Genomic DNA, 12,686 nt, shown 5'->3' with positions numbered 1-12,686 from the left:
AGAGTGTTTTGGGGGGGTTTTTTGGCCGTGCCACACAGCTTGTGGGATCTTAATACCCTGACCAGGGATTTGAACCTGGGCCCTCAGCAGTGAAAGCACCGAGCCTTAACCACTGGACTGCCAGGGAATTCCCAAGAGTGACTTTTAATTAAGGATCAACTTTGCTTTTTTTTCACAGTCATCACTTTCCTATGATTAGTTAGTACTTTATTCTGTGTAACATTTGAACACCAGGATCTGAATTTAACTTCATGAAAAATTAAGTTGATTTAGATGCAATATAGGAGACTTAATTCAGAAGGCTTAGCTTAGATTTAAGTCCCGCTCTGCTCTGACCAGAACTGTAGGTTCATGTAGCTCTTCCTTGTAGCCTGAACCCAGGCAGTTAGGTGTCTGCTGGCCTAAAAGAGAGAAATCTCTAACCTAGTGTTGCATTAAATTAAGAGTCCTTTGGACCTACATCAGAACCACTTGGTGTGCTATTTGAAATGGTGATTCCCAGACCTCATTACAGGACCTACTAAATAAAAATTGAAAAGTGTGCCCCTGAATCTGCATTTTTAACAAATCCCCAGGTGACTCTTACAGTGAAATTATAGAACCACTGTTCTAATCTCACAAAGGAAAAAAAGGGAAAGTTGGCTTTTAAACTTCAAAATACCAAGTAATTAGCCTTTTGAGGAGAACAGTTATAGTAAAGCCCTGATCATCATTGGTATTACTGATTTAATTTTATATTACTTTCTATTTCAGTTTTCTCTCACAACACTTGTGAAATTTATGTGTCCGCCAACCTTATCAATTTCTTAATAACAAACCAAAGAAATTCCAGTTGGAATTAGAACAGTCTCATCCATCACTATAGTTAAAGCCATTCCACTAATACTTAGTGCCACATCTCTCCACTAATATGTATTCTAATTTCAATAAAATATTTCAAGTCCCCTGTTACGTTTAAGCTACATCAAATTAAGGTTAAGCATAAAAGCGACATGCCAAGCCAAATTATAGCAGAGGATTAACATGAACAAGCAGTGATAGTGATAGATGCTTTTTGTAACCTATCAAATAATTAGAGTTTAAAAAAATCAGTGTTTACAGGCACATAATTAAATGCCACCTAGAAAATCCTTAAGGGCCAAGCCATTGGTTTATTTAAATGTAGATATATTTGAGAGTTTCCATGGTAAGGTCACCACTGGGGAAATTGTGCTAATTAAACTGAATAGTTACACAACTGACCTAACCAGTATCATTAAGGGTTTCTAAATGTATTTTATTACATACTTAGCATAAGTGGCCATGCTAATGTTATCAATACCAAACTGTAGGCAAGATTAGTTAAGAACTACGCAAAAAACCTGAGCACCCTACATTCACTTTCTATACATTCACAGCATCTATTTTTTGCTTTTCTAAACAACACTGAATACTGCTTTCCACCAACTCTTAAGATTTCATCACCCAACAGAACAAGCAGCATTAAAGATAGTACTGGTCCATTATCATATCATCTATTCATTACTGATTGCACTATCAAAGCTAAACCCAGTAACGAATTTCTTCTCTCTAGAGATGTTGCTCAGTGGCAAGTATATTTCCCCTAAATCAGCATGAGAAACCTTTCCTCTTAGTCATCTCCCCTTTCAGAAAGTTTGCCTACAGGAATTTGGTGCTAGAGAATTCACCAGTAAACAGCCTTACTGTTCAATAAATATACTCTGCTATTAAATCTAGTATACAAATATGATGAAGATTTGAAAATGGAACCCTGTCCAGTTAAGTGCTGTACTGGCACTTAACAAGGCTACTGATGATCACTCATTTACAAAGGAATCATGTTATGTTCAAGTCTGTTTGTGATACACCTATTGTCTAGACAGATTTATTTTTTAGGTTTGTTTTTGTTTTGGCCACTATCTACAGCAAACACTTCAGAGCCATCCCCATTTGCATTCTGGGCTAGGGCCCCTGGTCAAGTCAGGAATGTTCTTCAGTACTGCTGCTGAATGACCTGCTCCGGATGTGATTTCTAAGTTGCTCTATAAGTTCAGGATTCTGCTGCTGTATCTGCTGAGCAAACTGCTGTCCCCTGTAGTAAAGAGGCAAAGTCATATGAATTAGGGAATTTCCAGTCACACAATACCAATGCAAAAAGAACTGCAGAAGATGTGGTACCGTACTACCCAAGGGGAACTTTTTCTATTAAAGCAAGTTTTAGATTCATGACTTTAGTATCTGCAAGTTTACTAGTGTCTCCATATAGTATTACTACAGTGCAGTGTTCTTCATGAGAAATGAAACACCCAAGCTAAAAAGTGAGTTCCTGGGGCTTCCCTGGTGGCGCAGTGGTTGAGAGCGGGTTCGTGCCCCAGTCCAGGAAGATCCCACATGCCGCGGAGCGGCTGGTCCCGTGAGCCATGGCCGCTGAGCCTGCGCGTCCGGAGCCTGTGCTCCGCAACGGGAGAGGCCACGACAGTGAGAGGCCCACGTACCACAAAAAAAAAAAAAAGTGAGTTCCTGAATTGAGTGAAATCCACCCCCAACCCAGTGCTTAACTACAGGTAAATAAAGGGCTAAAAAGTGTATGCTTTTATTGTATGTGCACAAATATAATGCAGGGTATTTGTTCTTGTAGTCAAGTCTTAGTCTCTCATACAACAGGTGTCACACCCATTTTGGGATGCTTATGAAGTCACCCAACAGAACTGATTTTTGGAAAGGCAAAGAAATTTAATCCAAATTCCTGAGTGTGTGCTTCCCAACTGCAAGTGTTAGGTATCACTATAATCATGCCACTTAAAGATCACTCTAAAAATGCCATATTTCAAGTGAGTTTACATAGCTGTGATCACAAACAGAAAATGATACTTGTTGCTTCATATAATTCCAGTGACAGCGTCACACAGACTCAAAAAGCACAGAATTTACGCAACTTGGATGGAGGTGGAGGTAATGTGTTCAAGTAATGAGAAGATGAAACAAGTTCCTTTAGCAATGAAGTGCACTGCAGAGTTTGAATAAAACAGCTGCCTAAGTTGTCTGAACACTAATATATGCAATATATGATTTTTAAATATATACGCGTACCTAAATTCATGCCTACTTTAAGTTTATATTTCACATTCATATATATCCTTGAGTAGCTATTCAAGTCTGCTGAAAAAGTTTTTCTTGGATCCAGATCTTCTGGATTCCTACCCTTCAGTCTGAAAATTTCAATTTATGAACCACTTTCAAATTTAATAACTAATGAGGTAACTGATACTAACAGTAAAAGATAAAAATTTAAAGAGAAAGCCTTGGTCCCCTTACCTTAGAGACAAACTGTAAAATATAAAATACTTTTTTACTATTTCTATTTTAAATAAACTTACGCTTGGATGAGGCTAGACAGGTCAGTTAGGCCCCCAACTCCAGCAGCAGGTCCCCCAATAGCATTTGTCATCATTCCTGACATTCTAGAGTAGGCAAGAGATATATCACTCAAATTGGCATATATATATATATATATTTTTTTTTTTGCTGGAATAAATTAGTGTATTTTTAAAAATTGGTTCACTGATTGATGTTTTTAGAATGTTAATTTTTTTAAAAAAGGCAGGACTTCCCTGGTGGCACAGTGGTTAAGAATCTGCCTGCCAATGCAGGAGACACTGGTTCGAGCCCTGGTCTGGAAAGATCCCACATGCCAGGGATCTCTAAGCCCGTGCACCACAACTACTGAGCCTGTGCTCTAGAGCCTGCAAGCCACAACTACTGAAGCCCGCACACCCTAGAGCCCACACACTGCAACTACTGAGCCCACGTGCCACAACTACTGAAGCCTGCGCACTCTAAGGCCTGTGGGCTACAACTACTGAGCCCGCCTGCTGCAACTACTGAAGCCCGTGTGCCTAGAGCCTGTGCTCCACGACAAGAGAAGCCACCACAATGAGAAGCCTGTGCACCACAAAGAAGAGTAGCCCCTGCTCACCACAACTAGAGAAAGCCCGTGCGCAGCAACGAAGACCCAACGCAGCCAAAACTAAATGTGACATAAAAAAAAAAAAAAAAAAAAAGGCAACCCTGTGTGGAGTCAGTCAGCTTTTGGCATCTTTGCCTACCCTTCACAATAAGAACCCAGAAATCATTATGCATATCAAGTGGAAACCCAGTCTTATAAACCTAAATAACCCCTAGTACTGATGGTCTATTATTCTTTTCTGAGTCAAAGCACTTAAAAAGAATTGGCATATATTCTTAACAAGTAGGATACCGGCCAAGGAAAAGCAGGTAGATATACCCACATTGTGTAGGTTAGGCCAGGTGTGGCTTTAAGTTCCAACTGACTGGCATTTGGGCCAGTTTTATCATTTTGGAGCTACTGTGCTCAAATTAGGAGGCTGGCAAGTGGAAGGGAGAAACGTAATATGCTCTTTCTATATACTTACAGCTGTTGAACTTGAGGATTCTGCATTAAACTTGCTGCCTAGAATTGAAAAATGGCATCTCCCGTTAAAGGCAGTTAATATTTAGGGATCTTTAACAAGGATTTCTTTTTTCTTTTAAGCAGAGGAGTGAAAGCTAAACCATGTGTAAACATTTTGTAGAGTTTTAGTGTGCTATACAAAGTGAGTGGGAATGTAAAAAAGAGAAGGTACTAGGAAAAATTGGTATTAAAAATACATCGCAAGAATAAAGAGATTACAAACGCTATAAACTAAGGATATTGACAGCAGTTTACTTCCTACTATCAGATCAATAAAGCCAAAAGAGCTTAGGAAACCACAATAGCCAAAATCCTATTAGAAGTCTGATTACTAGACCTTCCTAGGGTCACTTTCATGTAAGAGGGTGGTTTTTAACCTTTTGTAGATTTGCAGACCCTTTTGCCAATCTGATGAAAAATATGGTTCTCTCCCTAGAAAAATGCACGTGTCCACATGTACACAAATTTTCATCTACAATTCCAGGGAATCCATGGGCTTCCTGAAGTCCACCCATGGCTTTTTCACGGAGCAGTATAGGGGCAGGTTAAAACCTCAGCCATAGCTTTATATCACCACTCTCCTACCACCGCCATCACAAAAGCTCTCTTACTTGTTTCTAAAAAGTTTGGAACTATATAGTTCTAATGGAAAATAGAGCCAGCAAAGCAGAGAAGGAAATATACTCACCATACTAATGAAGGCTGGATTATTTATTAAGCTGGCCATGTCAAAACTCAATCCAGTTCCTGTCTGTAAAACAATTATATATGAAAATTATCTAAACACTACAATATGATTACAATAAATTGTGAATGACAAAATATTTCACTCATTTGGCATTAGTAACTTACAGGACTAGATACCTCTCTTAACTTCTGTTCTGCTATTTTCAGATTTGACTTATAGGAATCATTTTCAGGATCAAGATCTAATGCCTTCTGATAACTTGTAACTGCTTCTTCAAATTTATTCATGGCAGTGAGGGCCAGCCTGAAAAGAATACAGTGTAAGATATATGATTAAAGAACATCAAGACACCACAAATGTATTCAAACATCTATCTTGTACTCAATTTGAATCCAGATTACACTTAATTTATTCATTGTACAGTTGACCCCTGAACAACAAGGGCTTGAACAGCATGGGTCCACTTATACACGGAGTTTTTTCAATAGTAAATATAGAAGTACTACACGATCTGAGATTGGTTAAACCTGCAAATACAGAGGAACCACAGACGTGGAGGAACTGCGGGTACAAAGGGTTGCCTATAAGTTATACACAGATTTTTGAGCGCAGAGGGTCGGCACCCCTAACACCCACATTGTTCAAGGGTCAACCGTACTATGGCTAACAAGAGTATCACTTCCTTCTAATTCCAAGATTCTGTAAGTCTGGACTCTCTCCATTCTCCTTGGTGACAACCTCAGCTGTCCTACATGAATCAAGAACTTAATGATTAGAAAGGGAAAAGAATCTGAAAAAAAATAGATATGTATGTATGTATAACTGAATCACTTTGTTGTACACCTGAAACTAACACAACACTGTAAATCAACTATACTTTAATAAAAATAATTTTTTAAAAGAACTTAATGATTAGAAATGAACCTTACATACCCTTGCATTTTTAAGCCTAATATGTGAAGTAATTTGCTTTATGAATGATTAAGCTCCAGAAAGATGTGAGCTGACTAACAATTCTGTGGTCATATAACTCCATGATGCTAAAACCACTTCAAGAACTCTGAACTAGATTTGCCCTTCACTGTGTCCCACTTTCTTTCTTCCTTCTTAGCAGAGACATTGAGCCACAATAAATATCAATTTACCGTGAAAAATGAAAAATAAAAGTAGGCTGTGGGGTATCAGCTAACTACTCCTGAATAAGACATGTTAGTTGTTAAACAACTAACTAAATTGTTAAACAACTAACTAAATTGGCAACCTTTACACTTCAATAACACATTATCCCAAGCACAGGTCAAAGAGTTAGTTACTAAATTTAATGTTTTCCTCCACCTAGTTAGAATTTATTTATTGGAATATTACTCCAGAACTAAACAATAATGGTATATATGGAGAGACAGTATAGAGTATTTTTTTTCCTAAGTTTATTTTTAACAAATTACTCCAATTCTTTCTTGGCCAACTTATCTCACAGACTTCTGATCTAGATAAAATATAATGCCTAATCATAGAAAAAAATCTCAGAAGCTAATTAGTTTTCTACCAGTCAACCATGAAAGATACTTCATCAGAGTCCTCACTTAATTAAGTCAATACATATTTACTGGAATCCTACTAGGTAACAGGCACTATTTTAGATTCCTCAGTGAAAAAGGAAAAGTTCTTGAGTTTAAGAAAGTTTCATTCTACAGGGGAGGATAAGCAATAAACATGCAAATAAAAAAACAGTAATCTTAAAGAGAATGAATAGGGGAGCTGCTCAAAGGCAGCCATATTGAAAGGACCTGAACAATGAGAAGAAAGCAGTCATATGAAAATTAGAGGAGAGACATTCTAAATAGAAGCAACAATAAGCACCAAGGCCCTGAGAACGTTGCAAGCTTGGTATGCTTAAGGAACAGGACAAAGGTTGAGGAGGGAGCACAGAAAACAAAGTGTAGGAAGAGATGACATCAGGGAATATTATAGGACCATGGTTTGGAGTCTGGATTTTACTCTGGTTGCAACAGAATGACATGATGTGATTTATGCTTTAGAAAGCTCACTCTGGCTTCTCTGGGGAGAGTGAAGTGAAGGCAGGGAGACCAGTTAAGAAGCTATTGCAGCAGCCTAGGTACAAGATGGTAATTTGGACTACAGTTGTAAGCAAGAGAGCAATCAATACTTGAATTCAAGGAATATGTAGAAACTAGAATTCGTAGGACTTGCTGATAGATTAGATGTGTCAGGTGTAATAAGAATGAAGGATGATTCCTAGACTTCTGACTGGAGCACTGGGTAGGTAGAACGACAGTATATTTACTGAGGTGAGAAAGATTTAAGAGAACAAGGGTTCTGTTTGGGACATGTTAAGTTTAAAATGCCTATTAAACATCTAGGTAGAGATAAAAATAGCTGAATATATGAGTATGGAGTTCAGACATATAACTTAAGAGATCCATCAACATATACAGTTGATTCTCTTTATCCATAGTAATTATGCTCTAAAAGGTCACTGCAAATACTAAATTAGCAAATACGGAACAGTTGGTTCTAGGGGAAAAAAGAGTTGTGTTCCTGTGAGCCTCTGGTCAACAACATTTTCATCAACCAGTCAATACATAACCTTGATTTATGTATGTTTCTGTTTAAATAAACCTTATGTAATACATATCACTGATTCACAGCCAAGTGCACTAACTCATGCCTGAACAAAACTTATCTAACACATGTATTTTCTTGGTGAGGCACATTGCAGCCTTCTTGCATGCAAAAACAATAGACAACACTTCAGCCTATGTTTGCAGGCCACTGTAAACAGAGAAACCAACAAGAAAAAGCACATAAATGCAAAAAATATAGCACTAAATAGACTGTGAAAAGGACACTCATTTTACAGCATGAGAGCTGAAACCAAAAGGTAGAGCATTGCCTTATCTGACCTCAGCTGAGATCTTGCACATCAGATGACTCATTTTTCACCACTCTGTAGATGACCACAAAGCATACTGAGTACAGATTTGGAGTTACAAAAAAAATTTTAGCAAGTAGGTGAATCATAAATACAGTATTCATGAATACAGAGTATTGACTGTAGATGGAATTTAAAAGCATGGGACAGTGTGAAATCAAAGAGAGAAGAGAAAGAGCAGCAGCAGAGGAAAGAGCCCTGAAGCACACCATTATTTACAGGTGGCAGAGGAGGAAGAACGAGTAAGAGAGACTGTAAAAGAGCATCCAGTGAAACAGAAGGAAAACCACGAAGTGTGGTGTCACAGAAGTCTAGAGAATGAAGTATTTCAAAAAGAGGTTAATCATGGGAATTCCCTGGCAGTCCAGTGATTAGGACTTGGCACTTTCATTGCCATGGCCCAGGTTCAATCCCTGGTTGGGGAACTAAGATCCCTCAAGCCTCGCTGCCAAAAAAAAAAAAAAGGTTAATCATGCCAAATACTAAAAGATGGGGAAGGGTGAGGATACAGAACTGAATACTGACCTTGGAAAAATATAGACAACTGGGGACTTTGAATAAAGTTCTCAACAGAGTGATACAGACAAATGTCCTACTGGAGTGAGCTGAAGAGAGAATAAGAGATGGTAAAGACGAGACGGCAAGCACAGACAACTATTAGGGTCTTTGCAGAGAAAGAGGAACTAAGGAATGATGTAGCTGTGTAAAAGATGGTTCTAACAGATGATTTTTTTTTTTTTTTTTTTTAATGGTACGCAGGCCTCTCACTGCTGTGGCCTCTCCCATTGCGGAGCACAGGCTCCGGACGCGCAGGCTCAGCGGCCATGGCTCACGGGCCCAGCCGCTCCGCGGCATGTGGGATCTTCCCGGACCGGGGCACGAACCCGTGTCCCCTGCATTGGCAGGCGGACTCTCAACCACTACGCCACCAGGGAAGCCCTAACAGATGATTTTTTATGATCTTTTCACATGCAGTCATTAGCACTGTTAGAGATAGGAAAGCTGGTGTAGAAGATAAAGGAGATGATTACAAGTGTAAAGTCCTGGAGAAGGTACAAAGGAATGAGATCTCAAGCATGAATGAATGCAGTAGTCTTAGATAAGAACCCTTCCATTTTAACAGAAAAAAGGCAATCTGTGTAGATACAAGTGCAAGTAGACTGGTAGATTTGCAAGTAAGAAGATGAATCACTTTTCTTCTAAATACATTCTATTTTTCAATTGAGTAAAAAGTTGAGAGTCACCATGGAATGTGCAGTGGAAATTTGAAAAGAGTAGGTGTGAAACAGTCAACTCAGAGAGTCGTAAGGTGAATCTAGAAGGAAGTGTAGTAGCATTATCTGCCAAAATACTGAGTGCTTACTTGAGATTTGTAGCCTTGAATATGAAGTAGGTCTATTCAGTATGGTTGTTATGATTTTCTCCAAAACCAACCACTCATCATATACTAATCATCTCTCTCCCAAGTCAGAAACTGCAGTCATTTCCTACCTGAATGTTATATTTATCTTCTTATTAGTTCAGAGGGTACAATATGAAGCAGGAAATTCAAAACCAAGCCATTAAGAACAGCATATCTGATACTACTTGGTACTACTTTGAACATTCTCCCCAAACTTACCCCATTCTCCCATAGGCCTTGCTGTACTTTGAATCAATCGTTATTGCTTTTTCACAATCCTTTACTGCATCTGTGTAGTGACCTAATTTACTCTGAGCAGCAGCCCTAAGAGAAAGAGAAGAGATTTTTATTATAAGGAGCATTCAAGGCACTAATTTAGATTTCCAGGTGCTAATAAAACTACATTTAACTTGTCCCAATTTGTGTATCATTCCCAGTAAATATCTAAATCAAACTAAGATAATTCTGTAATCAAATGAAAACTCAGAAACAAAATTCAGAGAAAATATGCAGGAAATCTGCTTTCCCCAGTTTGCTTTGCTATAGAAAAGATAAATATGAGAACCCTACAACCGATCAACTGATCTACCTGCTTATTGCCTTTCTAATTTGCCCAAACAGAAAACTGAAAACACGAGGACATTTGGGATTACTGGGGAGGCACACAGAGTGACTGATTGCTGTGAATGGCCACTCAGAGTGTTATGCTGTTAAATGATCACTTTATTAGTAAAGTTAAGATCATCTACAAGTCTAAGATGAAAAATGAAACAACCTGTGTGCCTAAATCTGACTGTAAATTAAGTATGGCAATGTATTCCATCTACTTAGCACAGAATCTCAGAGCAATTAAGGACTATTTAAACCCATCCAAGTTACCTCTAACAAAACTCTCCTGAAATAACTGGGACTTGACAATGAAGCTACTTACCCCCCTCCACACAATCCTGATAGTATACAGCTCTCTGTTTCCCTGTAGTAGTGTTCACCTCAACCCTCAGGGCCATACTAAACAAGTAGAATTACTGTTCAACATGCAAGTCCTTCAAACTAAAAGGTTCCATAATGTCTCCTACCCTCCATCCCACCATTACCCCATTCCTTCCTCTCCAGAATAAGTATTTCTACCTTACACATTCAACTAATATATCTATTAAGGGTGAGCTAATGCACAGATACTTTTCTAGACATAAGGGACAGAACAGTAATCAAAATAATATTCCTGGCCTTAATAGTGCTTAGATTCTGGGGCAGGGGCAAGGGTGATGGCTGAGGGCTGGCAGACTATAAAGAAAAGGTTGTGGTGAGTCTAGTTTTCTGTCAACCTTTGTTTATACCGAATGACCGAGACTACTTCTCAAACTGAGATTATAAAATTTGAAAAAAATAAACACATAGTCTTCTTTGCTTGAGTTAAAAAATATAAATATGAAAGTAGATGATTCGATAAACCCATTTTGGTAGTTCATGTGGAAAAGTGCTATGGGTTTAGTTGACTGAAAACTCAACACAAAACTAACAGGATGGGGCTTCCCTGGTGGTATAGTGGTTAACAATCTGCCTGCCAATGCAGGGGACACAGGTTCGAGCCCTGGTCCGGGGAGATCCCACATGCTGCGGAACATCTAAGCCCATGCGCCACAACTACTGAGCCTGCACTCTACAGCCTGCGAGCCACAACTACTGAGCCCGCATGCCACAACTACTGAAGCACATGCGCTTAGAGGCCGGGCTCTGCAACAGGAGAAGCCACTGCAATGAGAAGCCCGCGCACTGCAAGGAAGGGTAGCCCCCACTCGCCACAACTAGAGAAAGCCTGTGTGCAGCAACAAAGACACAACACAGCCAAAAACAGAAATAAATAAAATAAATTTATAAAAAAGAAAAAACAAAAAACTAACAGGATGACAAGAATGTCCATTAAAAATGACCATTAAAAGAAGAGATACAGAATGTATCACTTCCAAATAATTAGAAAGAAAAAATGAAGTAAAAATAACAATCACTACAATAGAATGCAAAAGAAAAAACAAAGAGGAGAGGGAGAAGAAGACAAAATATAAGATAGCAGAAAATAATTCAAACATGTAAGTAATCACAAAGTTGCCTAGATAAACATCAGGTTCTAAAACTGTATACATAAGATATCACCTACAACATAAGCACACACAGGCTGAAGTTAAAGGGGTAGAAAAAGACAATGAGACAAACTGAAAAGCAAGCAAAACAAAGTGTAGGGAACATTAATATCAGACATAAGGCAAAGAACATTATTAAGGATACAAAGTCATCATTTATTAACATTCTTTTTAGTTTAATTTTATGAAAAACATTTCCATGACTCAGAAGTCAAACCTATATTCAAAGCCTCACTCTCATCCTCCAGAGGATGGGTGGGAATGGGGTAAATGGGATAGAAACAGGAATGACACTTCAAAAAGGATGAAAAAGAAAACCTTCAAACAGAATAAAACAGAAACAAATGATCCTAACTGTATGTCAAAAAGAAAGAATTCAAGTATTGGGTTGGCCAAAAAGTTCGTTTGGGTTTTTCCATAAGATGTTAATGGAAAAACCCGAATGAACTTTTTGGCCAACCTAGTAACTTTCAAACACAGAATTCTGAGTATATATCCTTAGTGAGATGCATTCTAAGAGTAAAAAATAAATTGCAAAGAAATCCTTAAGTTTCCTTAGTAGGCTTGCTTGTGGTATAACACTGGTGGTGTAATATCAGCTGAAGGATAGAGCTAATGAGTAAGTACTCTGGTGCTGTTGGAAAGCAAGGCTCTCTTGTGAGAGAGATACAAATATAAAATGGGGGAAAGTAAGGATAACCTCTGTGACACTGGATATGAATTGACGGTATCTGGATAAAGTGATGACTTTTCCAAAAATATATTTCCTAGCTCTGTCCTTTAAAAGGACTTAGAAGCAGTAACACTTCAGTAGCAATGATCAGGTCTTGCAATCAGATCTTGGTTTCTGCACTAAAAGGAACAGGAGCTCCTTGAAGAAACAGCTGAGCCCAGGTCTAGGGGCAGAGGAAGTACAAGGCAAATCTGGAATACCCTGTTCTCCCAGAAAGCAAGAAAGTGTTCAAAAACAAATGAAGGGCTTCCCTGGTGGCGCAGTGCTTGAGAGTCCGCCTGCCGATGCAGGAGACGCGGGT

At 38.6% G+C, this 12,686-nt stretch overlaps 1 protein-coding gene and 1 non-coding gene across 2 annotated transcripts in view; one reads left to right on the top strand and one right to left on the bottom strand.

Annotated features, from left to right (window-relative positions):
* Positions 1-1,980: 1,980 nt before the first annotated feature.
* SGTB (small glutamine rich tetratricopeptide repeat co-chaperone beta) overlaps positions 1,981-12,686 on the bottom strand; it is a 47,267-nt gene continuing 36,561 nt past the window's right edge. Inside the window, exons 6-11 of the mRNA XM_007457102.1 lie at positions 9,734-9,838; positions 5,324-5,462; positions 5,160-5,222; positions 4,434-4,471; positions 3,378-3,461; positions 1,981-2,092 (exon numbers count right to left, since the gene is read on the bottom strand). Coding sequence (XP_007457164.1) covers positions 1,981-2,092; positions 3,378-3,461; positions 4,434-4,471; positions 5,160-5,222; positions 5,324-5,462; positions 9,734-9,838 — 541 coding nt within the window. The remainder of the gene's footprint in view (positions 2,093-3,377; positions 3,462-4,433; positions 4,472-5,159; positions 5,223-5,323; positions 5,463-9,733; positions 9,839-12,686) is intronic.
* On the top strand, positions 8,466-8,537 carry TRNAE-UUC (transfer RNA glutamic acid (anticodon UUC)). The gene has a single exon. It is a non-coding gene; the product is annotated as a tRNA-Glu (tRNA).

This window comes from Lipotes vexillifer, unplaced genomic scaffold (genome assembly GCF_000442215.2).
Source record: "Lipotes vexillifer unplaced genomic scaffold, Lipotes_vexillifer_v1.1 scaffold241, whole genome shotgun sequence".
Lineage (NCBI taxonomy): Eukaryota > Metazoa > Chordata > Mammalia > Artiodactyla > Lipotidae > Lipotes > Lipotes vexillifer.
The sequence above is the reverse complement of the archived record's forward strand: the minus strand, read 5'-3'. Positions and strand labels throughout refer to the sequence as shown.